Source organism: Ictidomys tridecemlineatus, chromosome 11 (assembly GCF_052094955.1).
Source record: "Ictidomys tridecemlineatus isolate mIctTri1 chromosome 11, mIctTri1.hap1, whole genome shotgun sequence".
Taxonomy (NCBI): domain Eukaryota; kingdom Metazoa; phylum Chordata; class Mammalia; order Rodentia; family Sciuridae; genus Ictidomys; species Ictidomys tridecemlineatus.
In genome coordinates, this window is record NC_135487.1 from 79589640 (window position 1) to 79616467 (window position 26828).

A 26828-nucleotide genomic window follows, 5' to 3' on the forward strand; every position below is an offset into this window, starting at 1 on the left:
GACTTTAAAAAGTGCAACTTTCATGGTTGATTGGTTTGTTTTTTGAAACTGGGATTGAACTCAGGGACATTTGACCACAGAGCCACACTCCCAGCCCTATTTTATATTTATTTAGAGACAGGGTCTCACTGAGTTCCTTAGCACCTCAGTAAATTGCTGAGGTTGGCTTTGAACTTACCATTGTCCTGCTTCAGCTTCCCAAGCCACTGGGATTAAAGGTGTGCACCACTATGCCTGGCTAGCTTTTATGTTTTTGAGGAATAAAATTAATACATAAAAATAGCCCAGTTTTTTGAAATAGACATGATATAGTTTCCTTATCTCTTGGACCTTATAAAGTTTTTTATGTGGCTAAATTGTAGTACACATGAGTAGGAAATGACTTTTTTTGTTTGTTTTTGTTATGAGAATCAGCTTTTCATGAGCATTACCTCTTTCAGTTAGGAATATATCTAATAGTATTCCTAAATGAAAGAGGTAATGCATTTGTTCATTTTAGCATACTTCTGGATTCTTTTAAACTATTTATTCCTTTTGGAGATTACACATCTTTGGTTACTAATAGTTAAAAATAGAGTGAAATGTTTGCAGAAGTAAAAGCATATCATTCATTTAAATTTTTTTTGAGAGACCTAATGGAATTATCTTTTCCTAATTTTTAAAACGCATTCTCTCTGACATCTGTTTAATTCTATTTCACCCTTTTAGAATTTACTATTTATGTATTCCACATTCATATTAATGAAGGGTTTATTATGAAACTCATGGTTTTAGAATATTTAGGGAACTCCTGCATAATCTGTAAGAGTTTTATGTTGGTAAATAAAAAGTCTTAAGTATTTTATCAGTGTTATAAGCCTAATATTATATTCTTGATTTTGATTTTTTTTCCTGACTTGCTAAAAACTAGTTATTAAGATAGTTAAACAATTTGGAACTTAAGGTTTCCCTGAGCTTTTGTTAAATTCCCCCAAGAATCATCCTCATAAAAATAAGTTAGGCAAATAAATAGTAAACATTGAAACAAAATGGAAACGTTATTGGGACTTTTCATATTTTTAAACTACATGCAGTGTTTCATTGTGCTGTTTCAAATGCATTCTGTGTCTTAACATCTTTCTTGCATTTTGATGACCGTGTTTTAATCAGATTTTAAATTCACTATGAAATTTTGTTCCTGATAGTTTCTTTTCATTGTCAAAGCTGTCATTGTGAGTTGGTACATTTGAAAGATCTTATTGCAGAGTATCTTGCTTTTATTATCAAAAAATCTTTGCTGCAGCAAGATCACTGAATTTCCTGTCGCTAAACCACAGGACTTACTTGTGTGCTATTCTTTTCTGGATATTGTAAATACGTGAGCTTGAAGTGAGATTGCATATTTTTTTTAACTTGATTTTTCTTTCTATTTTGTTTATGATTACTTCAGCTAGCTACTGAAAATTCCTGGATTGCTGTGTACGGGCATCCTTATTTTTCTCTGTTGCAGACAGTTTTAATTTAGTTCTTGTTTGTGTTTTTCCCCAACTCTTATACCTTAGGTATGATTGTGTAATTTCCACCTCCATAAAGATTTTTCTAAAAGTTTAAAAGGAAAATGTCAAAAGTTTCTAGAAGACTTTCTAACACTTGGCAAAATTATTGTTGACAATTTGGTAGTATAATTCCATGTTACTTGGAAATAGCTCTCAAAAGACTTTGTTTGAATTCAGTAAATTTTTGTCATTACTTACTTTTAACATTAATCTAGATGACTCAAAGCTAAATCTTACAAGATCTCATTTTTTCTTTGATATTATTGAACTAGTAACCTGAGAGTAATTTCTTATTCATTTATTTTATTTTTTACATATTGTATGGAAATATACATTCTAGAATGTATTTGATTGATATTTTCTTTATATGAATACTACATAAGTAAATTTTCAGTGTTTGCCTTTACAGCAGGGTATTGGATTAATTTATATTATAATGACTGGTAAAATTGACACTTGGCTTCTACTTTTATGTGATGGTAGGTGCCTTAACCCAAATGGAGTTTAAATGCTAACGTGTATAAAGTCCCTTTAAGATAAATTTATTGGTTTATAATGGATGAATTTCTGTTGAATTAGTTTTTAGGTTTTTAACTTGGCAAATATAATCATATAGAACTCAATTATTAAGGGAAGATTTGTTTTTTGAGAGAATGAGAATATGTGAATGAATTAAAGATTTATGTACTTAAGCAGCTGTAGAGGTTTACTCTTTCTGTTACAGGACATGTGTATTCTAGTGAAAATATTCTATTTAAAGAAAATAGTGCTTGGTGGAAATTAATACATTTATTGTGAGAAGAGCACAGTATGATGTTTGAAATTTGCATCTTTTTCCTGTTTTGCTAATTTCCAAATGTTATTAAAGATCATTGATGTATTTTATTCACTTTTACAGGCCCTAGATGGTCAGAATATTTATAATGCTTGCTGTACCCTAAGGATTGATTTTTCCAAACTTGTGAATTTGAATGTAAAGTACAACAATGATAAAAGTAGGGATTATACTCGACCTGATCTTCCATCTGGAGATGGGCAGCCTGCCTTGGACCCAGCTATTGCTGCAGCATTTGCCAAGGAAACATCTCTTTTAGGTATGATTTTTATTGTCTCTTCCACTTTCTCCCATTTGTTAAATGGGACAGTGCCTCTTAAATTCCAGTAAGTATAATGAATCCCTCATTTTGGACTTTTAACAAATTATGTCAGGTTTCATGACCTATTGTTTTTCTTACGTGAGAAGGCATATGAATGCTGTTAGAAAAAGTATTCTTCATTTGTTTAATATAGTGTTAGTTTGTTCTCCCAAAACAAAAGTAGAAAAGTTTTATTTAAAAATATCATAGAGTTTTAATAATATGTTTATGCTTCAAATTTGATGTCATACTTTCTGTATCTAAGTCTAGGCCTAAGACCCTTGTTCCTATTCTTTAAGGAAACAGCTTATTGTTTTACTTTAGTGCTGCATAGAAACAGTGATGTGTTAATAAACAAAGCATGTAACTAGAGTAGGTGTATGGGTTTTTTGAAGCATATTTTTAAAATGATGATTTTTGATAAAATATATATTTGCATTTTCTCTTATTTACATTTTATCTTGTCTACCATGGATTTAAGTCATCTACTACAGTATGAAAATATGCAACTGATAGTCGATGGGGTCGAAGAAAAAAATAAGGGAAAATGCTATTTTTGTAAGTAAGATGAACATAGTGATTTACAGCTCATATAGAATTTTCGTTGTTTGGAAAATTGATTGTTTTGGTATTTGTAACATTACTTTAAATCACTTTTTTTGGGATGACATACTGTCTCTTGAGTTTAGTTTATGTCCATCATTTTACAAAGTCATTTTAAAGAATATTATAATGAAGTGATTTTTGGAAATATTTATTTGCTATGGAGCTGTAATAATAATGCTATTAATTTATAAGTATGTATGCATAAATGTTAGGTATGTGAAGTGAGAAACTAGAATGTGCAAATGAGCAGTTGATATTTGAAAGTGATTCTGATGACTTCAAACAAAAATGACCCTTGCAGTTTTCTGATGTGTCTGGCATAGGCCACAGTATTTATCATGGCTGTAATAGAAACTTTAGGTTGCTAACACTCTTTCCATACAGAATCTCTCTTACTATATGGGCCTAGTTAAATTGAAGCCTTCAGTTTGGCTTTCAAGTTAATAACATGACTATTTTGGAGTATACAGTTTTTAAAGACAAGGTCAAGATTGAGACAACAGTGAATGATACATGACTCTTGCTTTTAATTCTTACTGTTATTAAATTCTACTGATATAGTTTATATTAACTTACAGAAGAAAATAGAATCAATCAACATTTACTTACTGAGTAGTTTCTAGGTCTTGGGCATTCTGCCAGGCACTAGGCAGCTATATTATTGAATCCTTACAATAGTCAAATAAAGGAGATGTTAGCACTAAGATTTTGTGGTTTCTGAGAATTTTAAAAATTCATGTGCAACTCATTAAAGAAACAATTTAAGGATAAAATACCAAGAAACTCCCATCTAGCATCAAGCATGAACCTTAGTAATCATTTCCTTGGACTCTACGTGTTTGCTCATTTGGTTATGCTGGATGTGTTTGGTTTCTGAGTAAGTTGTATTTAGAAGTTACCTGATTGTTCTCCTAGGGAATTCATCAACCCCCGCCCTCCACCCCTGTGATCTTGAGAGTTGGGTGAAATTTTTAAAGAAATAATAAATATTTTTTTTATAGAAGATAACAAAACCCTAGCACAATTTACCTTCTATCTTACTTCATACTTCATGCTCATATTCATTTTTTTAGTGTATTACATTTTTGTATTAAATACATGTAAATGTCTCAGGTTTTTTGATTTGCACACAGTGCCTTGGATCATATTACGCAGACACTCAACCATTGAGCTAAGTTGCTTAGTTTTTTTTGTTGCTGCTGTTATTGTTGTTTTGTTTTTTCCTTTTTTTATTTTGGAATGCAAGGCCTTGAATATTGTACGCATGTGCTCTGCCACTGAGCCCTGTTGCTTAGTTCTTAATAAATTTGCCTAGTGTCTTCCAGTCCTACATTGAATTTTTTTTATAGCATAATTTGTTTTGGCATTTCTGTATGATAAGAAAAAGGAAAACATTTGGTGGTGAAAAAATGGTGAATTCACCTTTCCTAAATACCTTCATATTTTGCCTATTTTAATGGTTTTGTATCTTTTTATAACAGGAGTTTTTAATGTAAGCATTCTCAAATTGCTTTCAAAGTAAGTTACTGTACTTTAAAAATCAAATCATAGACTCTTTAGTATTGATGTTTATAAGATATAACTACTCATATTTTGATATTACCTGTGAAAATACTTTTTTATAGAAAATTGAAGTCATACTGTAGTTGTAGTTTTGTGTTATTTTTTAGAAATTGTAATTTTAGTTAGAACTTCTAACAAAATAAAAATTTTATATCTATACATTATGGTATTGAATATGTCATACTTTTGAAAGTTAATTAGTCTACTTTTGTACTTTACTAAAACAACCTGTATAGGACTTTTTGCCCTCCAAATTATTTCCTTAGATTGGATTTTTAGAACAAGAACTATTAAGTCAAAGAAACTGTTAAAATCTATTGATGGTGTTGGAAAGTTCTTCCCAGAAGGACAGTATTAATCTAAGCTAAAATGAATGGTTATTCTGTTTCCATATTATATTAATTTGATGGGAAAGTGTCTGTTTAATTTGTATTATGAACTAGTTTGTTTCTTTTTTGTGCTGAGGCTCAAACCCAGAACCACCTAACATATGCTAGGCGAGCACTCTACTACTGAGGTACACCCCCAGCCCAAGTTTGCAAATTTTAGATACTTATTTGATATTTACAATTCCTGAATGAGTTGTCTGGACTCTTCCTGTTAGAATATGATGTAGTTCTTACAAAGTGCATTAAGGATTTACGTTCATTGTTGTTATCTCCTTAAATACTTCATATCAACAGAAAATTGTCCATTTGCAGGACACAAATATAAATTGATAACTCTTTTGTTAAATATTTAGAAGCAGATTCACTGTGTGTATTTGTGTGTGTTTCTAGCCTCTTGACCGTATTTCCTTACTTTCAAATCAGTATAACAAATTTTATTTTAAACAGTTATTTCTTAAAGCTACTATTTATACCTAGTTTGCATTTTTTCTTTAATGCTAGGATCATAGTAACTCACAAAATGTAATTTATCCAAAGAATGGAGACAGTGCTTTATAATTAGTTAGAAATCTGACATCTAAATGCATAATCACAAATCTGGCAGACTATTAGTCATTCACATATTCTATTTCAAAGAACAAGGTGGTCAAAAGTCCTTGAGATTATAAATTAAGACATCGTTAGTTATAATGATCATTTTGTCATGTTAAAAAGTGTAGTTAATTTATTAGGGGGTGCATCACTTTTAGGAAAATTGCCAGAAGTAATTTTTCATGATCATGTTGTCTACATTTAAAAATTAGGGTATATAAAACATCAAAAGAATACTTCCTTTAGCATTTTCTATGTACTTTAAATAAAATAATAGCCATTATTATCATATAGTCTCAAAGATAAAGCAAACTTTTGTTGGCGATCTGATGACAATTGTAAAGAGATAAAGTAAACCTTTTTAAATTAAAGTAAATAGCCCTTAATTAGTGTTAATCAAACTTTTGCTGCATATTAAGATCACTAGGCCCTGCCCCACACACTGAGAATCACTGGGAGGCATTGATCCAGGACATTAGTATTTTTAAGATCCCAAGGCTGTTTTCCTGTGTAGTGAGAGTTGCAAATTACTGCTATAGAAAAAAGTTTTTCATTTTTTTTAGTCATAATATGATTATTACACTTAACAAAATTGACAAATGACTTCTTAATATTACCAAATACCTAGCCATATTAAAATTTTCTGTTTTTAAGTCTTCTGCTTCCAACTCAGATCCATTGATTTAATGAAATAACTTAGTTACTATTCTGGAAGTTCCACAGTTTAAATTGGTCTGTTTCTTTGTAATATCATGTTAATTTGTTTCTCTGTTTGCTGAAGTGGGTAAACTGGGAGTTAGCTCGAAAAACTATGTTACATTCAGATCCTGGTAATAATTCTAGCAAAAATGGTGTTTGTGGTTTATCATATTTGTCTCAGTAAGTGGCATATAATAGCTGGTTACCTACTTTTAGCAATTTTAGTGATGCATTAAGATTGGTTGTGGTACTGGATGTCGCGGTACACACTTGTAATCTCAGCTACTGAGGAGGCCCAGGCAAGAGAATTGCAAGTTCAAAGCCAGCCTCAGAAACCTAGTTAGACCCTGTCTCAAAATTTTAAAAAATAGGTAAAAAGAGCTGGGGATGTAGCTTAGTGGTTAAGTGCCCCTGGATTCAACCCACCCCCACCCCCAAAGAAAAACAAATATTGTAGTTTCCGGTAGTCACATTGATCCTTCCATTATTTTTTCTGCTAATGCTTTTAGTGTTCACTAATGGTTTCTGCCTTAATTTATTATACCAAAAAGCAAGTGTGAAGATTTTTCGCTCTACTATATGTATTCTTTCTAGATTAATTGAAAATATAAAATAGAACTCTCCTTCATAAGCTATAACTATTTACCTTAACAGTTTGTGCAACACAGTTAAATTCTTACGTTTATTTGCTAATTTCAAATGGAACAAATTGTGTCCAGCTTTTATTTTTGGTTAAATATTTAAAATAGTTTATGATGGGTAAAGCATTGATTCTTTCCCATGTCTGCTTTAAATTTCATAATCTGTTCATTGTTCCCAGGTTCTGGTAGCCCCAGAGTGGTTGAAATGGTGATCTTAGCCTAGAAGTGAACAATTTTATTTTTTCATTTATTATTTTAAAATTTTATTATTATTGTATGTAATTATCCTACCTCAGCTGCCCATAAATGGAAGGGAAGAGGATAAAGGACTAAACAGAGTTAATTAAAATTTAGACAGGTTTCTCAAAGAAATTCATTCCCTTTAAATAAAAAAACAGAAAGTATGAAATTTTCTTAGTAAACACCAGCAGGTTATTTCTTAACAGCTAATTATGAAAAGAAAATAGCCTCCATCTATGACTGAATTATTCAGTAAGAGTTAACATCCTTTAGATCTTCTTTTTTTTCCATATAGGTTTATATGTGTAGTCTGTGCATATTTAGTCATTTTGAATATGATTCTATAAGATGTACAGAAAAACACCTTTTTGTTGAACATTGTTGTATGTGTGCTTTTATATTTCCTCATTTTGGAATAATGAGAAGAAGAACTACAATGCTAGACAAATGCTAGAACTACAAATGCTAGAATGTAGCAGTTAGGTAATAGTACCATATATGCTTTTGAAATGGATATAGGTAAAGCTTATATATTTTAAGGAAATAAGGTTCATTGTTGTCTTTTAGATGTTAATAAATTTGAGGCTATGCAGAGTTTCACTATTCATCAAAGATTCTGTTGCTAATTTTTTTTTAAACTGAACCTTTCAGTAGCTTCAGAGCTTAGAAAGAATGGAAATACTGGTTGGTATTTTCATAAATTTTAGTTAAGGCTATTTTCAGTTAACTAATGTGATGTAGGCAATTAAGTACTTTCCTAAAAGGAAACCCCAATGGAAAGAGTCATGAGGATATGTATATACCAGTTTCTAAGAAGTGGGGTAGTTGAGCACTTACGAAGTATTATGAACTGCAGCCATAATGTAAACAGTAGAAGATAGAAGTTATTACATCAATTCGGTCTTACTTATTGACCGTGTTCTGAATAAATTGCCATTACTATATGACAAAAATGTTATTCATAAGCATTCTTTTGACTATCCCACGTAGAATTTTTTCATGAAGTTCTTAATGGTCTTTCTTTTATTTATTTCATTTTTTTAAATTTTTTAGATTCTCAGATTTTTTAAATTTTATTTTTAGTTGTAGATGGAGCACAATACCTTTATTTTATTTATTTTTATGTGGTGTTAAGGATCAAATCCAGTGCTTTACATGTGCTAGGCAGGTGCTTTACCACTGAACAACCCCAGCCCTTAATGATCTTTCTTAAACTAAGTCATTGTGTTACTTATTATATTGTTCTCAGCTGTAATTTTAAGAAATTTCTTCTATTTATTAATCTTATATCTACCTTCTTTTACTTTGCCCATGACAGTCTTGTCAGATATTTGAAAATCCTCTCTTATATTCACCCTACACTTAGTACTTTAAGGCCAAATACCTTGAATTCTGAGATAATCAACTTTAGCCCTTGGGTACAGAAGATAGCTTTAAATACAATAAGATTGTAGATTTTATTTTGAAGAAATTTGTTTTTAAGGGTTGACAATTTTATATGGGATGGCTAAATCAAAGAAAAAAATTCTAAAGAAGTAAATTACTGCTGTTTCTGCATTTAGTAGAAGTAAAACTGTGTTTATGACTTCAGTATAAAATGGGTCTCTATCCAAAGAAGTAAAAACTATACATGAGGTTTTCACTATCAACTCTAAAGATACTCCACGAAATTATAAGATACAGATAGGGCATTTTATTTGGATGACATTCTTGATTTTTTTTCTCCCTGAGATTTTTTTACCTTTTATTTCTAATCCTTTTTATTTATTTCACTTGTTGGTCTTGTTTTTAATTTAGAAGAGACATTGTTTCCCCACTCCTTCCGTGAATACCCTTCCTGTTTTCCCCACTTTTCCAGATTTTCTTATGCCCTTCTTAAGTAATTGCCATGTATATTTCATATTTCTAGAAGGATTCTGCTTCTCCTCATTGGCATCCTGAATAATTCTATTCATTACACTATTTGAACACTTCTAGGTACTGCAGGGACACAGAATAATAATGCTTCTGTTTTCAAAACTTGCATTCTGGTGAAAGCATTAAATGAGTGTAGCAGAGGCAAACTGAAATAATACATAGTATAAGTATGGTATTAGAACACAATGAGTGTTTTTTCCATCGAAAGGAGAAATTGTGAGGGTTTTGTGGGTCAGAAACGCATCATATGTAACAGTATAGGTCATATTTTAGGACTGGCAAATGTTATGAGTGATGCATAGGATAATTGGAAAAATGTGAAAGGTAGTGATGCTACAAAGAATTATGTGGGACAAGTTCTTAGAAACAATGTTATCCAAGAAATGTGAATTTTATACTGGAATTAGTAGTGTCTTTAAAGATCATATGATGAGAGCTTCAGCATATCTGTAAATATCTCATGACACTATGTACCAAGTCTAAGGTATTTGGCCTTCACCAGATCAGAGGAGTAACTGACGAAAAAATTGGTTAAGAACTTTTGCTATGAATAATCATCAGCTGTTTTTAAGCAGTTGAGTAAAACTGATCAGTTCAGTTTTAATACACCAACAGTGATTCCAGGCTGTTAGTTGAAAATGAGACTGGGATTACTAGATCAGAGATTTTTGGTCTAAGTAAGATACAATTGTGAATCTAAAGTAGAAGTAGGAAATGAGAAAACAATGTTGCTATAAATATGGGCAACATTAAATATAAAAGTAACACCATATGGCATTTGATATGATTATTTATGAAATGTAGAGAACTCCACCAGACCATATGAAATTTTGTCTAGGATTTAAGAGTTCTGTGAGGTTATGAATTCAGAGGCCACAGGTATGATATTGAAGGCTTAAACAAATATGATTAAAATTAGAACTGACCATTTAATCCAGTAATTATCATAAGATTATTGACAAGAGTGGGTATCAAATTGCAAGAGAGTAAGGATATAAATATGATTTTTAAAAAGTACCTAGTATTGTATGAAGAAATATGCCACAGAAAGGAAGGAGAAACGGGTTGGTAGTTTCGGAATTAAGTGTTACCCAAAGGGAAATGTTTCTAGCGAGGCCGTATGCATAATAATAGGCTTCAGTTTCAACTTTCCTGAGTTCAAAATCTGGTTTGCCTTCATTATCTCAACTTTCACATTTGTAATAGATAGGATCATAATCCCTGTCATCTAAGGTTGTTGTGGGAATTAAATGTGTTAATATGTGCAAAGAATTTTGCACAGTGCTTGGCTTGTAATGATGCTTGCAACATGATAGCCAGTGTTTGTTTCTGAAGCTAACTTAAGTCCTTGAATTTATTTTAGTAGATTGGATCAAAAATACAGTAGAAATTTTGAGCATTAGAAAATAAGAGATACTCTTAAGGACCATTGTGAGTCTTAGTGGGATTTTTTAAAATCATGTTTATATAGACAAAGTTATCTTATGATTATAGAATAGCAGTTCTGAAAGTAATATTGGTTGGTAATATTGATGAATAAAGCATTCTTTTTCTTCCCTTTGGGGAAAGGTTTAAGGAGATTAATTGATTTTGAGGGGTTATTGAAGTTTTTTCATTATGACAGATTTTACTGTATTTTGAATTACAAAGCAAACTTGTAATGTAAAACATAGTTAGTAATGATAGAAAATAGTGTGGATTTCAGAGAACAAAATAGGTATTGATGGGAAGGTTGTGGAAAATGAGGAATGGATTGTTTCAGGAAATAATCAAAATTATCATTTTTTAAAAAACAAATTTTTACTTCCAATACATGAAATGTCATAAGAATTGCCTTTCATATACAGGACTCCATATTTAAAGAGTTAGATGGGGCTTTTGGAGTTCCACCACCAGCGGTGTTCTGGACAGAAGTAATAAAGATTATTAACTACCAGATGTCTTGATCAGGGAATAGAAGAATGATTAAAAGAAATTATGTAATTAACTTTGAATGGAAGTTTTAGAATGGCAAGTGCAAGGATTAAAAATAAAATTCTGCATCTTTAAAAATCACAGGGTAAACATTTATTAAGAATTGCTTAAGGGGCTGGGGATGTGGCTCAAGCGGTAGCGCGCTCGTCTGGCATGCGTGCGGCCCGGGTTCGATCCTCAGCACCACATACCAACAAAGATGTTGTGTCCGCCGAGAACTAAAAAATAAATATTAAAAAAAATTCTCTCTCTCTCTCTCTCTCTCTCTCTCTCTCTCTCTCTCTCTCTCTCTCTCTCTCTCCTCTCTCTCCTCTCTCTCACTCTCTCTTTAAAAAAAAAAAGAATTGCTTAAGGAAACATAACAAAATATGATATGGAATTTTAGAAAAACAAGAAGAATATTAGGTGTAAAGTAAGGAAATGTGAATGAAGTGTAGACTTCAGTAAATATATATTGGTTGATTAATTATACCAACTATTCCATGCCAATCTATGATGTTTTAAGGGAAAATTTGGTGCTCAAATTTTATAGAAACTTCATAATGTCTTTAATTTTTCTGTAAATATAATACTTTCAAATAAAGTAATTAGAAATCACAATTAAAAATTGTCAATGGTTTGAAATAAATTAGTAAAACTCATTTAATTCTTTAGTTAAAATTTGTAGACTTAAGGATGCTTATGTGTTTCAGTGAAATATGACTGCGTGGCTATCATCAGTTTATAATTTTATTTTTAGTTGCCAATGGATCTCTATTTAATTTATTTATTTACATGAGGTGCTGAGAATTAAACCCAGTGCCTTACACATACTAGGCAGTTGCTCCACCACCCCCTATCATCAGTTTTGAGTGGAAGAAAGATTAGTAATGATATAATGTCAGAACTCACATGAAAACTATAAATTTTTACGTCACTCAGAATATCTGGGTGGCCTAGCTAATGAAGATCATTTTATGTGGAAAAGATCCCTGTGGTACTTTTTTCTTCAGCATGTGGCAGTTTACAAAAAAAGCTCTTCAGTGTTATTTTGTCCTTATAACAGTCCTGGGAGTAGAACAGGCATTTTGATCTCTCATCATCAATATATGTAAATAGTGGTTTTTCCAGCATACCTTCTGCCTTAGTGATGGTTGGATATGATTTGTCCACCAAAGGTTTGTGTGTTGGAAATTTGGTCCCCAATGATGGGAATGTTAACAGGTGGTGTGACCTTTGAGAGAGAGAGATTAGTGGAGGTTGTTGTGTCAGTGAAGGTATTGCCCTCTGAAGAAATTGATGTAGTTCTTATGGTACTCTGATTCTTAAGAGATGAACCATGGACTGGCTACTTCCCAGTTGCTGACTTTTGGCTTCATTAATATCTTGCCATGTGATATCTCCTTGCATGCACTCTCATCTTAATGCCATTCACCATGTTATAACACAGCCAGGGGAGCTATAACCAGAGGCCAGACAGATGGAGCTTGCCTGATATGTGACTTTCAACTTCCAAAACTGAACTAAAAAAAATGTAAGTACCTAGTTTCAGGTACTTGATTATAGTAACAGAAAATGGATTAATACTTAGCTACAAGTGCAAATCATTGCAATTATGATTTTTGTAGCTAAAAATACTATATTGGGAGCCAGCCTCTGTGTGTGTACGTGCATGATGTTTTATACAGCTTTGACAAAGTGAAAATGGTAAAATTATTATGTTATACTTAGAAGTTCACATTTACATGAAAAATACAGTGCAGAATTCTTTGCAGAATTTATTATAATAAGAATAGAACATCATGAAGTATTTTGTAGGTTTTTATATCCCCCACCCCCAGTACTGGGGATTAAATTCAGGAGTACTCTACCACTGAGTGACTCCCAGCACTTTTTAAAAAAATTTTGAGACAGGGACTCACTAAGTTGACAATGTTGGCCTTGGACTGAGTTGCCGGGATTACATACTGGTTGGTTTTTATATTTTCATTGCAATAAACATAATTTAGATTAAGTATAATGTATTTTATTTATCTGATTAACAGTAATTTTTCAGAGAAGAGTATATTACTTATCCTCAGAGGCTTTAAAAGTCCAGTAAAATTTTAAACTACCCTAGTGATTTAAAACTTTATAAAAGTAGTGTATGTTTTCTTCTAAGTTACCAGCTCAGAGAAGGAAATAATAAAGAAAAAAACCATATTACTGGCATTAAGAGCAGATGCTGGGGGGAAAAAGCAGATGGTAACTACCCCTTGTCTCTTAAAGAATACTCTAGTACAGACTGTTTGAAATATAGAAAGATCCTTTGATGTAACAGATCACCTTACATAGTAGCATGGTGGGCAAGAAAGGTAATAAAGAAAAAAGTAGGGGACTATGAATTAGCGTTTGTAACAACAGTGGGAGTGTCCCACTTAATTCCACTTTTTGGTTAAGATTTTTATTACCTCCTTATTAGAGGGAAGTAAATTGCATCTGTTGAGTCTCAGCTTTTCTTTATTGGATAGTTGCCAGTCTTTTTGCTAAAGAACATTATCATTTATTAGAATACAGCTTTTCTGCATTTTTTTTCCTTTTGGCAAGAATGTTTTTTTTTTTTTTTAATCTTTTATGTCTTCCATACTAAAAAAGGGGGTTCCTACTTGCCATGTTAAATTCATTTTAATTATTAATTCTTTTAATCCCAATAATAATTTTGTCATGTTAAGACTTGATATTCTAAATAATACTATACCACCAAGTTATCTCCATTATTACAACCCATATCGCAAGACAGAAACACATTTTTAAGAAAGTGTTTTTTAAATATTAAGTGTTTTTAGCAGGTTTTCTACCATATTTGAATTTACTGGTAAATTAAATAATCTCTAGTTAGATTATTTAATTTGATTGACATGATAGAAATGTATCAGTTTTTCACAAAATTATATATTTAGATGATTGAATTTTTATAGAATTTTGTATGTTTTATGTATTTACGATTTTGTTTTGAAAAGTCAACAAGGAAAAAAGAGTAATTGGTGACTTAGAACTATAAATTTTGCAAGTGCCAGTAATGTATAATTTAAGTATGTACCTTAACATTTTTTAAAATTTCATGTATTACAGCATTTTCTTTTCTTTGAAGTGAGTTAAATTCATTTTTAAAATTTGTTTGTATTTTTTTTAGGAATTCTTTTATACAAAGCACCATGCCAAGTATACCAATATTTTCAAAATGTTATCTAGATATCCCTGGAAGTCCCTGATGCCTTCTCATAGGGTCCACTAAGTCAAAACTATTTTCATAGTACAAAATGTATCTGGCATTTTTCACTCTTATTTTCTTGCTCATGGTGGAATATTCTCTATTGCAATTGGTGGTTTTGTTTTTTGATTTTTTTTTGCTATCAACTTTGAATCTTATAAAGACCATAGAATTTAACTGAATTTTAAGTTACTTTTTTTTTTTTTTCCTACTAAGAGCCAATTAAAGGCAGGAAAACAAAGAAGTGATTTGACAATATAATGAGTACATCTGGAATTTCCACTACTATTAAATAATTGTGTTGTCAACTTAAGTTGAATACTGTGTGCATTTGGCCAGAGCTGTCTGAAGTACCAAAATAGTGTTTAAAAAAAAGTGTGGAGAGGTCCTTTTCCAAGAGAATGCAAGAAAAAGATTACTAAGTGTGAGTGTATACTTAAGAATTAGAAGTGTATCTTTATATGTATGTATCTTGGCAAAAAAATGAAAATATTGTTAAGTGGAAACTGCTTATGAAATTTAATAATAACTATAGTGTTTAATATGGAGAATTTAGTAATATAATACAGTAGTTGGTTAGAAGGATCCTCACTCACAGATCCAGGAAAGCACTGAAGACTGATGGTGCATTAGTAAATGTTAATCATGAGAATTTTCAGTTTTTGTTTATTTTTTCCCACCATCCAAATCTTGACTTTACTTTTAATATAAAAAATGTGAATTTTCTATTTTAAAATAAGATTCATGTCTCTGGGATTTACTTTAAAATAGGTGAGTAGGTGAAACAAGCTCGTTCCTGAAGTGATAATTGTTAAACTTGGGCGATGGTACATAGGGATTCATTCTAGTCTCTCTTCACTTATATATGTTGGAAAATTTTCAAAATAGAAAAAGTCAAAAGAAGGAAAGGGAGTTCTAAAAATGCTGTGGGCAAAAACTATAAAATATAATCATCTAGAGCAAGAGTATAAATTGAGAAACATCTTTCCACTTACAGAGTACTTAGGAGGGATAGAGGTGGAATTAAGAGATAACTAGAGGGAAAAATTTTTGTCAGAAACTTAGGTTAAGAATTGTGAATCTCAAAGAACTCTTCACACTGCCAGTGAAAGGTCATACTAGTTTCTATAAAATGATCTAAAACTTGAATAAGATCTCCGAACTAAAGGTAACAGCAGATCCTTATGAAATGCACAGAAGTCTGGAAAAAGAAGAAGGAATAAAAGGTGAACTAATGGAACGACCGTGCTAAGGGCCAGTTCCACCAGGTATGTCATGAGGTCAACATCATTTGGAATGTCCCTTTATCATGGGGAGGTAAAAAAAAAAAAAATGTAGTAAATTTCTTTGTAAATTTGATATGTAAGAATTTAAGGATGAAAGTATTTTTCAAAGGCTACTGAAGGGAATTCTTAAAAAGTCAAAAGGGATGACTTTTCAAAAAGACAACAGATGGGAAACTAGGACCATAGAAATTAGGAACTAGAACCATAGAAATTAGGTTGGAAGCAAAGTCTATAATAGAATGAAATTTGTTCTCTCTACAGGAAGAGTCTTATTTGAGAAACTTATATTTATTATAACTACTTGAGTGTGAAATGAAGACAAGTTTGCTAAGATTTTCTTTTAAGTCATTTGGATGAATTAAATGCTTAGGGTAACATTGTCTTTAGGAACTGAAGAACTTACTACATTTGTGTTGTAGGCAGAAACTGATTTCAGGTGTGAGTTTATGAAGGCAGTAGCTCTTGTAGAAAAAGGATAGGTGTTATATTGAGAACAGTATTTTTTATACTTCTCACTATAAACCAGGGAAGTGAATTTTTCAAGTCTCTGACTTGAAAATACATTCCTCATACTTTGTTTGCTTTTCCATAGGACGGTGGAATGTTATATATTTAATTTTTTAACAATACAGGTATGTACCCTAGTTCTAATAATTAATGAGGATGTTGAAATCAGTTACTTTACTACATATCACCACACCATTTTGCTAAACATGAAAATTAACTTTCAGGAACCTTTTGGAACGGTCAGCTGCCATAAGCCATGCAGCCATCGTGCTTAAATTGGTTTTTGTAAACGACTTGTGTGTGTTTCGTAAAATATGCTTTATTTTAAAATTAGGGCTTCCTGTTGCAGCTGTTCCAGGAGCTCTGAGTCCTTTGGCTATTCCAAATGCTGCTGCAGCAGCTGCTGCAGCTGCTGCTGGCCGAGTGGGTATGCCTGGAGTCTCAGCTGGTGGCAATACAGTCCTGTTGGTTAGCAATTTAAATGAAGAGGTTAGTAAAATAATTTTCTAATGTTTATTCTTTAACTCCATTTCATTTGTGAAAGTTTTTCATGTTTATTTCATTTGCACTTGCCTTTCTTTTTATGTACATTCATTAGCCAAAATATTTTCTGTGTTTCTATTTCTGAATAAAATCTATGTATTTGTTTAGGTAATACTTATTTCCTTAGACAGTCATATCTCTTTATATATGTATATATTTTTAACCTAACTACCTATTTTTCCTAAGAAAAATATGGTGAAGTACCGTAGTTTGGCTTTTTATCTTTTTGTTGTTCTCAAATGCAAATATGATCTAATTTGCAAATTTAACTGTAAAACAATTTTGCTCTTTGCCTTTTCTAATTATTTGCTTGTTCATTTCATGCTTATGTGTCATTGCATTTTTTTTAAATCTTATTTTATGTGAACTACTCTAATACATTTTTCTTTGAAGGTTCTTCCAAAGATCTTGACGAGGCACTCTTCCAGTCTTTCTTAGTAATTTTTTCTTTGCAGTTATTAGTCATTGTCTTCTAAAAATATTTTCAGCTTTTATCCCCCACCCCTTTCTTGTTAAATAAAATTGCTGTTATTTTCTGTAGTTGTACATTTTATGTCTGGTATATTTTATTTTGATTGCTATGAGAGCTGGTATGAAATGTGGGAAGCTAAGTGTTATCAGTTTATGATGTCTAATTTGAATACTTTTTCATTTTTAATTGGCCTCTGTTAATATGAACATTAAGCTTATTTTATCATTTAATACTGTTATCATTCACAGTTCTGCATGCTAAAATGTTTGAATCAGAGTACCTTTGTTTTTATTTTAAGACCTTTGCCTGCATTTCATAACCAGCCATGCTTATGCAGTTAAAGTTCAAAGTTTAAAATTCCTATGCATGCTCTCCTTCCCTATGTTGAGATGAAATGCTGTAATTTACTCTTTGATATAGATGTACTTTACCCATATTTGTCTTGGATGACTACATTTTACTCAGTTTTTCTTGTACAGTACATAAACCAACCATTTTCTGACCAAATTCCTGCATTTCCTATGTACTGACCTATATTTTATTTTTTTTTTGTTCCCCAATTCCTTATTTTTTTCTTCTGCATTGCTGTTTCCCTTCCCCATTTCATCCTTTTCCCTGTGTGTTCACCTTCCCTTTCCTTGTCTTTTCCCAAATGCCCATTCCCTTCCCTGTCTTATCCTTTATTTTCCTTGTCCTTGTCTTCATTCCCTGTCTCCATTCCCTATGTTCATGCTTCTGTGCTTGAACAAATGTTCCTCGGACCAACTTGCCCCAATTAACCGCCTTGAACCATGATCCATGACCACCTCACCATTCTGCGGGAACCACCCTTCGTTATGGATGATCTGTTCATCTCCGCTCTTCCTCGACTCTTCTCTCTTCTTGTCTTACGCTGCTTGCTCTTCTCTCCTTCTAAAGATGGTTACGCCCCAAAGTCTGTTTACCCTCTTCGGTATGTTATTGTTAGCACTATACTTTTATTATTGATTTGATTTTTGTTTCACCTTAATTCTTATTTGTAGCTAGCACTTTGGCTTAAAGTTGAATAGTAAATCTTTTGCTATTTTTCTTTGCTATTTAAAACTCTCCATAGACACAAAATTTGTTTTAATGCATGCTGATTTATTTTGCATGGTCTTTAATTTAATATCATTCACATAGCTTTGAGGGTTTATCAAAAATTATTCTTTTCAAAATTCACTGTTCAAAATCTTGATCTTCTTTATTCATTTGTGAGAATGATGAGATTGAATGAGTGCTCATGTTGATGTCTGAATGTTTCATTGATATGTCAGAAAGATTAGTTGTTAGCTGCCTTGCACGTAAAATTAATTCCATTTTTGGATTACCTCTCTGTGGCTCCAAAAAAGGTGTTTATGGAGATGTGCAGCGCGTGAAGATTTTGTACAATAAGAAAGACAGTGCTCTAATACAGATGGCTGATGGAAACCAATCACAACTTGGTAAGATTAAACTACATGTTTATATGTTTTCAATTCCAAATTAAAACATTTAATTTTATGAATCAGAGTAAAATTAAATGCCTTTACATCAGTTAAGAAATCGTTGTTGTTGTTTTTTGTTTGTTTTTTAATGGCCAAGGCTCAAAATGTCATTTTAATTTCATATTATAATGTGATTATTTGTACATGATGAGTATATTTGTATTTGTCTGTTTTCCTCCTAGCTTTTCTCAAGCAGTTTTATTGGGAAAATATTTTAGCTGCAAAATTGCAAGAATTATTTAATACTGTTCTACTCTCTTTATGTGGTGCTGGCTGGGGATTGAACCCAGACCCTTGCACATTGTAGACAACTATTTTACTACTGAGCTACATCCCCAGCCCAAGAATTGCAACTTTTATATTGATGATTCTTCTTAGTAGTTTTTATTTCTGGCTATTCTGTGTATTAGAAGCTGTATTTGGCTAAACTTAGAAATGGAAAAGGTCACCTAGAATGTGTCTTTTAGGGATACCAAGTTCTTACCAAATGAAAAACCTCTGTCAATGGGAATATTAAATCTGTGTCTTTGGGAATATTAAATTGTACTTTAGTCAAATTACATGTACATCATTGCTTAGATAATAATTTATTTTAATTTAAAGATTTGTTTTGGACTTCACACACAAATCAAATCACATAAATCTGAAATACAACTACATATTCAAAATGTGATTGACTATAAATTTTTACCAAGTTTTTAGTTTATAATTGAATTTATTGAGTTTCAGGGACATTGCTGCCTCAGACTGGTTGTGTTTACATTGTTAATTTTTGAAATTACTATTTTGGAAGTAAGGAATAGTGTGTTTTTGCTGTTATATTTATGTGACACTTGGGGGTGAATATGATACACTTGACCAATTTCAGCCATTAAAATCAGAAAAGTTTGAATTTCAAACAGGTTAAGTTTGAACTTAGTGTTTCTTGGCAGTGGTTTTGGTATTTCATATAAGATATAAAATTATCCATCTGGCTCTCCAGTTTTAAAATCACAATATCTGTCTTAAAGGAAAGATATTAAAAAGAGCTGTTTATATCATAGGTGTTTAGTATATTGTTTCCCCCTACTCAGTTTGTGTATACTTCTGTATTCTGGTGAGGGTGGTCATTACCATTTGTTTAATATACACTTGTAAGTAGCATTTGACAGTGCTTCATAATCAACATGGCATTCTCAAATATTTCATGTTTTTAAAATTATTGTTTGAGGTTTGGGTGGCATTAAATTCGCTTACATAAAGAATGCCAAATCATGGTTGAGAATCATCTGAGGGAGAATTTAAAGAAATAATTTCTGAATTTGTTGTTGTTGTTGGTGGTGGTGGTGGTGCTGGGAATTGAACCCAGGGCCTTGTGCTTGCAAGGCAAGCACTCTACCAACTGAGCTATATCCCCAGCCCTTTGTTGTTGTTTTTTTTATATGTAGATTTTAATTTTTATCATATTTACATTGGTCTTCTTAGGCTACAGAACAAAATAATATGCTTTGTAGCTTAAACAAATTTATTTCCTTATGAATTTTAAATACTAAAGTTTCAGATCTCAAGGTGCTAGCAGATTTGGATTTTGAAGACTCTCTCTTGGCTTGTAGCTCTCTGCCTGTGTTCTTACATGGACTTTTCATTGTGTAAGCATAATGAGAGTTCTCCTTCTCTTGTGAGGATACCAGTCCTATTGAATTAGGACCCCACCATGATAACCTCATTTAACCTTCATAACTTCCTTAAAGGTCTTGCCTTTATAGATTGTCATTAGAAATTAGGGCTTCGACATATGCATTGACTGGGAATGGGAGCCACATTTTAGTCCATTTAGTACTTACATATGTAAATCATTTAATCCCCAATGTTACCAGATATTGACAGTAAAGTTTTGACTTATAATTTTTGGACTATAAGTATTGATAAATAATTTCTTATTCTCATTGCTGCTAGGATAAATTTTACTTTCTCTAGGTATATGACAATAAAAATATGTGCTTATATCATCAGTGCCTATAAAACACACTCAAATTCCAAACAAAAAAATAGGGTGCGCCAAGGAAGTGAGAAATTAAAGACTAGAAATTAGTAGTATAGATGACAGCAAAGCAAAACCATAAGTTGTCTTTGAAAAGACTAATAAAATAGACAAGTGTCTGTAAACAGCAACAACAACAAAATGAGAGCAGCAATACATATTTTATTTTGAATTATAAAGGGAGAACTCTTAATAAGCTCTATGTAAACTCCTATTATCTATGAATTTGTCTTAAAAATTATTATTCCCTAACATCTTCTTCAGACTTGTAAGGGAAAGGTAAAAAACTATATTCACTCAATAATCCATTCTCAGCCAGGTGCAATGGCACACACCTGTAATCCCAGTGGCTCGGGCGGCTGAGGCAGGAGGATTGTGAGTTCAAAGCCAGCCTCAGAAATTTAGCAACGTGCTAAGCAACTCAAGACCTGTCCCTAAATAAAATACAAAATGAGGCTGGGGATGTGGCTCAGTGGTTGACTGCCTAATCCCAGGTACTTACCAGAGAGGGAAAAAAAAAAAATGCCATTCTCTGAAACACGTTACTTTATCTATTTATGCCATATTTTTTGCAAGTAGACTTTTATAAGATTCCCATTGTTAAAAAGAGTAGAGATTCTGTTCTCATTTTCCTACTCTTTCATTACCTTTGTCTCTGCTATTCATACAGTGTGGTTATAGTCAGACCTTTAATTTGAATTTTAAAAAAATTATAACTTTTTTTAAAATATCAGACCAATTCATTTCTTTTAAAAATAACCCAACAACTATGTTAAGAAGTAGTCATATTGTTACAGAGTTGAGGTCTTCTGGGAAACTGAGGTAGCACAAAGATGATCCCCCTTTAAACCCCAGTTCTTGCGATTAAGTCAGGAAGATTTTAGACCTGTTGCTCAGAGTAATAGTCATGAGTTTATTGAAGGTATAGGAAAAGGGAAGGGGAGGACCCTATCAAGGGGGAAAGTGGGTCTTCTTCTCTCTTCCAGTTTATTGAGGATCACAGTGAAGTTTCTACAGGGTCCCACTTGTCCACTTGCTGACTTTTGACTGGCAACAGGATGCTTTGTAGCTTAAACAAATTTATTTCCTTATGAATTTTAAATACTAAAGTTTCAGATCTCAAGGTGCTAGCAGATTTGGATTTTGAAGACTCTCTCTTGGCTTGTAGCTCTCTGCCTGTGTTCTTACATGGTCCCCACTGCCATGACAACTCTAGGTTATCTTGGTCCATGCTGACCAGTTTCTTAGTAGAATCTTCATCATAAGTGCTTAGAGATTTTATGATTAAGAAGAATTATCTCCTGAGTTTCTGGATCTAATCTGTGAAAAGGGTTATAAAAGTCTCCCCTGTCAGAGTAATGTGGGTTCCTCTTATCAACATTATTTCAGGCCTGCATTTCTTCTGCAGATAATAGGTAGTTTGCTAAGGAATGGGGTGTAGCCTATCCACTTAAGCCAGGCAGGGCTGCAAGTAAATTGCTTCTTTGAAAATAAAGCTTGTGGGGGTCAACGCAGTGGACCCATTTTATAAAATTATTCTCTTTAACCTCACGTTCCCACCATTCACACCTACCTTACCCCTAACAATATAATATTCTGTGTTCACATACTGCTATGTGCTAGAGTAAGACAGAGTCCTGTCTTTGTGTACCTTACAGTCTGAAGGAGGAAAATATATGTAATTGCAATAAATTATGATGATCTTTAAAAAAGGTACAAGGTACTACCTAGTACCTGGAGAATATCTAGTGAGTTTCTGGATCTTTTCGAAGGATGAAGAAAAACCCTTTTTGGAAAAGTGAGTTTGAAGAATGAGTAGACTAAGAAGGATAGTAAAAAGTATAGAAAATTGTTACAAAATAAAACAGCATGTATACAAGAATAAAGGTGAGGAAAAACTAGCACTTAGTGTCAGGATATATGTTTTCTGTATTTATAGCATAAAGTACAAGGAATGTAATACTAAGGTATAACACAAGTTCCATGATGATTGTGAAAGTTTCTTAATAGTTTATTCCCAGTACCACTATAGTTATTAGAATTGCCTAGATTAAAAAACCACCTATTCATAGAGGCTAGAAGACATAAGGGTCAGACTGGGAAAGATACAGGCTATGTTAAAGGATGAGTTTATATTTTGTTCCTAAGGGTTTTAAGCTGATAATGCTGGGATCACATTTGTAATTTGTGAAAGTCATTTAGCTGCCTTGTGTATAGAATGAATTGGAGAAAAGTAGAGAGAGATTCAACAGGAAAGCAATTGGAGATGAAGTTTAAATGGCAGTATAAGTAGAAAGTGGATAGAAAATGAATTTGAGAGATAATTGGAGAAAGAATATCATAGTAGCCGGGCATGGTGGCACATGCCTGTAATCTTAGTGGCTCAGGCAGCTGAGGCAGGAGGATTGCAAGCTCAGAGCTAGCCTCAGCAACTTAGCAAGGCCCTAAGAAACTAAGCAAAACCCTGTCTCAGTGGTCCCTGGTACCAAAGGGGTGAGGGGAAAGACCTTAGTAAAGGATTTAGTAATTAGGATAGCAGAAGGAACAAAAAGTCAAGAATGGCTACTAAATTTCTTTCTTGGGAGGCTAAAAATGTAATTTATCATCAGGATGTTGGTGGGTAGTGGTTATTGAACCCAGTGACACTGTGATATATCCTCGGTTCTTTGGTGGTGGTGGTTATATTTTTGCATTTTGGGGTTTGTCTGGGTTTTGTTGTTGTTGTTGTTGTTGTTTTGTTTTGTTTTGTTTTTTGGAGGTAGAGTCTTACTAAGTTGCCAAGACTAGCCTTGAACTCATAATCCTCCTGAGCATCCTGAGTTTCTGAGATTATAGGCTACACCACTACTCCTAGCTAGCATCAGCAGGATTCTTGAGGAAGATAGATATTTATAATCTTGATATTTGTTCTATGAAAGAAACTTTTTTTTTGGCCACGTGTCTTGACTAGTAGAGATTAAAATGGAATTTGTCTTAATCACTGGTAGCTATGGTAAATACATGTTTATTTTAAAACAATAAGAAAATAGTTGTAAATTATTATTTTAAATTTAGAATTGTTTTCATTTTGAACTTTGAAAATGTTTTTTTAATAGGAATGCTTTCTTTTTTAGCCATGAATCATCTTAATGGACAGAAAATGTATGGAAAAATTATTCGTGTTACTCTCTCTAAACATCAGACTGTACAACTACCTCGAGAGGGACTTGATGATCAAGGGCTAACAAAAGATTTTGGTAATTCCCCATTGCATCGTTTTAAGAAACCTGGATCGAAAAATTTTCAGAATATATTTCCTCCTTCTGCAACCCTTCACCTATCTAATATCCCGTAAGTATTTAAGCCAGCGTTTATTAAGGATGTACATTTTGTTTTAATAAAAACATCGAATTTATTATTAATGTTTACTTTTTCCCCCCATTTAATTTTCCTAGTCCTTCAGTAGCAGAAGAGGATCTGCGAACACTGTTTGCTAACACTGGGGGCACTGTGAAGGCATTTAAGTTTTTTCAGTAAGCAAGCTTTCCTTGTTTTTAAATTAGTGACTTGATAGAAGTAAAAATTTTGTTCAAGTAGTTTTTAGTCTGCTTTTAGAAATTTTTATCTGGAATGGGCAGAATTTAAGTATTCTGACTTTTTATGAGGTATCTAATTTCATAATTTCGTTTCAGAAGAGATCACAAAATGGCTCTTCTTCAGATGGCAACGGTGGAAGAAGCTATTCAAGCCTTGATTGATCTTCATAATTATAACCTTGGTGAAAACCATCATCTGAGAGTGTCTTTCTCCAAGTCAACAATTTAAAGGGGAGATGAAGATTGGGGGTGAATCACATTGTTCAATGTCATCACCTATTGACTGTTCAGAAAAGTGGGGACCAGAGTTTGATTTTTTTTTCATTTTTTCTTTTTTCTTTTTTTTTCATGCTGTTATCATTCCTTGGTTATAAAATGAAATGGCATATGTAAAGGCAGAGTTATTAACTGCTGTATTTCATCTGTTCTATAGGGAAGCCATTTTTATTGTCTGTTTAAAATTTTAGTTTAATTTTGCTTTATTTTTTCAACTTAGTTGACATACGTGCCTTAAAAAGGAAAACTAGTGTTGCTATTGTGCATTTACTAGAAAAAAGGAATTGGTTGTCTAGGGCACATTGTTATATGGGAATTAAAATATGTTTAGGCAGGGGTGTGTAAAAAGGTTAAGTTTTTGTTTCTCCTGCTTGGAACTTATTTTGAATTATTGGCTTATCACATTTCTTTCTATTTAATCAAATAAGATTCTTGATATTGAATGAATAAAGCAGCATTTTTAGTTTTTACTACTTTAGGCTTTATTGCTTTTTAAAAAAACATTGGCCTTTTTTATCACAATTCTGGTCTAGATTCAGTTATGAATGTAGGCATTAGTTAAAATTAACAAGATGCAGAGTATTAATTTCTTAAGACAACAAAGTGATTTCTGTAAGTTTGAGCCCTATGTGGAAAGCATTGTGGAATCTTAACCTTTTTGTACACACTCTTGTGGGACGTATCATATAAATGTCAGCACTAAGTAATGTCTTGTTTGTGGCTGAATATTTTTCGTAGATGTTTTTGAAGTTGACATGACTTACGTGCATTTAAATATATATTGCCATCCTTAGTTTGTAATTAAGATTTGGAATATGGTTGTGGATTTCTGAGCATGTGCAGACTGGTCTAGCTAGTTCAGGAACTGGTGCATGTATTTTTCAAAGACAAAGAAAGTGTACTGCGAAAATTTGCAGGAAGATTAATTTTGTGGCAGTTTTTTAAAACTGACAACCAGGTGGGACCAAAGTTTATGTGCCTTTAGTCTTAATTTACCTTGCATTGTAATATTGAGTTTTAATAAATCTTCAAAATATTTTGTATTTAGGAATAGATCTGACTTTAATAAAAACATGGCTCAGAATCTACAGGTCAAATTAATTTGAACAGTTCTTGTCAATCTGAATTGTTGATTCTGTTAAATGACCAATACTTTTTGAAATTGATGTACTTAGTTTCAAGATTCATAGATTCTGTTATCTATGTAGACAGAATGGTCATGTATATTTTCTATTAGTTGAGTTTTTACATCTTTAGAAATGTAAAATTCAGTATAGTTTGAAAGCGGCACAATTAAAAATTAATTTTCTAACAAAGTTGGGAGGTTTGATGGTTGTTTAATTTCATTTTGTGTGTACTCTGCTTACCTCTGTAGCATGCTCAATAAACACTTCTGTAGCTCTGTATTCACCTTTTTCTGTCTTTCTCTGCTGCCTTTTCTCTCTTTTCTTCTTTGTTTTCACTCCACTGTGCTTCTGAATTCATGTTTATTCTCTGCCAGGGTGGGAAAGGAGTAATAATATTACAATTCTATGGCTTTAAACCATAAATAAATCTAGATGCTGTGAAAATATACCAGCTGTTTTTTTTTTTTTTTCCATGTAAAATATGGTAAATACTTTTCAGGAGGACACATATTAAACATTTCCCACCCTGATTATAATCTACTGCTTTAAAGACATAACTTCTATTGTAGCTTGTTAATTCTTTCTATCTCTTTTGTTGTTGTTGTTGTTGTTTTTCCAGTAGATTTATGCACTAAATAGATCTTTTGGATTTGCCATGCTCTCTCGCTGCAGTTTCATCTTTCATCTTCTATGTCTGCTAAAGATTTCTAACTAATCTTAGAATAGCTTGTAATTTTTAACAAAGAGTACTTGACAAAGGGTAGCATGTTATCTGCTTTCACTGTATGTGAGAAGAAAGATACATTCAGGTATTTAAAAATGTGTAATTTACATTGAACAAGTGCAGGTGTTAGTTACTACTTTCACTTTTTATTCAGCTGCAATTAGGGTGCTATTTATATTACTCAAAACATTTTTGGTCACTTTATAAACAGTTATATCGGTGTCAAATAATTTTAGAATTATACATTTTTATTAGGTTTATTCTTATAAAATA

The 26828-nt window shown here is 32.2% G+C and overlaps 1 protein-coding gene and 1 non-coding gene across 6 annotated transcripts in view; one reads left to right on the top strand and one right to left on the bottom strand.

The window, feature by feature from the left end:
- The window catches only part of Ptbp2 (polypyrimidine tract binding protein 2), a 72378-nt gene extending 46101 nt beyond the window's left edge, over window positions 1-26277 (top strand). For 2 of the 5 annotated variants that reach the window (XM_078026792.1, XM_013359740.4), the window contains exons 8-14: window positions 2434-2629; window positions 16648-16802; window positions 18247-18280; window positions 18699-18791; window positions 23967-24183; window positions 24288-24365; window positions 24525-26277. In XM_078026792.1, coding sequence (XP_077882918.1) covers window positions 2434-2629; window positions 16648-16802; window positions 18247-18280; window positions 18699-18791; window positions 23967-24183; window positions 24288-24365; window positions 24525-24657 — 906 coding nt within the window. In that variant the 3' untranslated portion in view covers window positions 24658-26277. The remainder of the gene's footprint in view (window positions 1-2433; window positions 2630-16647; window positions 16803-18246; window positions 18281-18698; window positions 18792-23966; window positions 24184-24287; window positions 24366-24524) is intronic. The other 3 variants (XM_078026793.1, XM_078026794.1, XM_078026795.1) reach the window with 3 other exon arrangements.
- Trnaa-ugc (transfer RNA alanine (anticodon UGC)) lies at window positions 20157-20229 on the bottom strand. Its single transcript has one exon. It is a non-coding gene; the product is annotated as a tRNA-Ala (tRNA).
- Window positions 26278-26828: the final 551 nt, after the last annotated feature.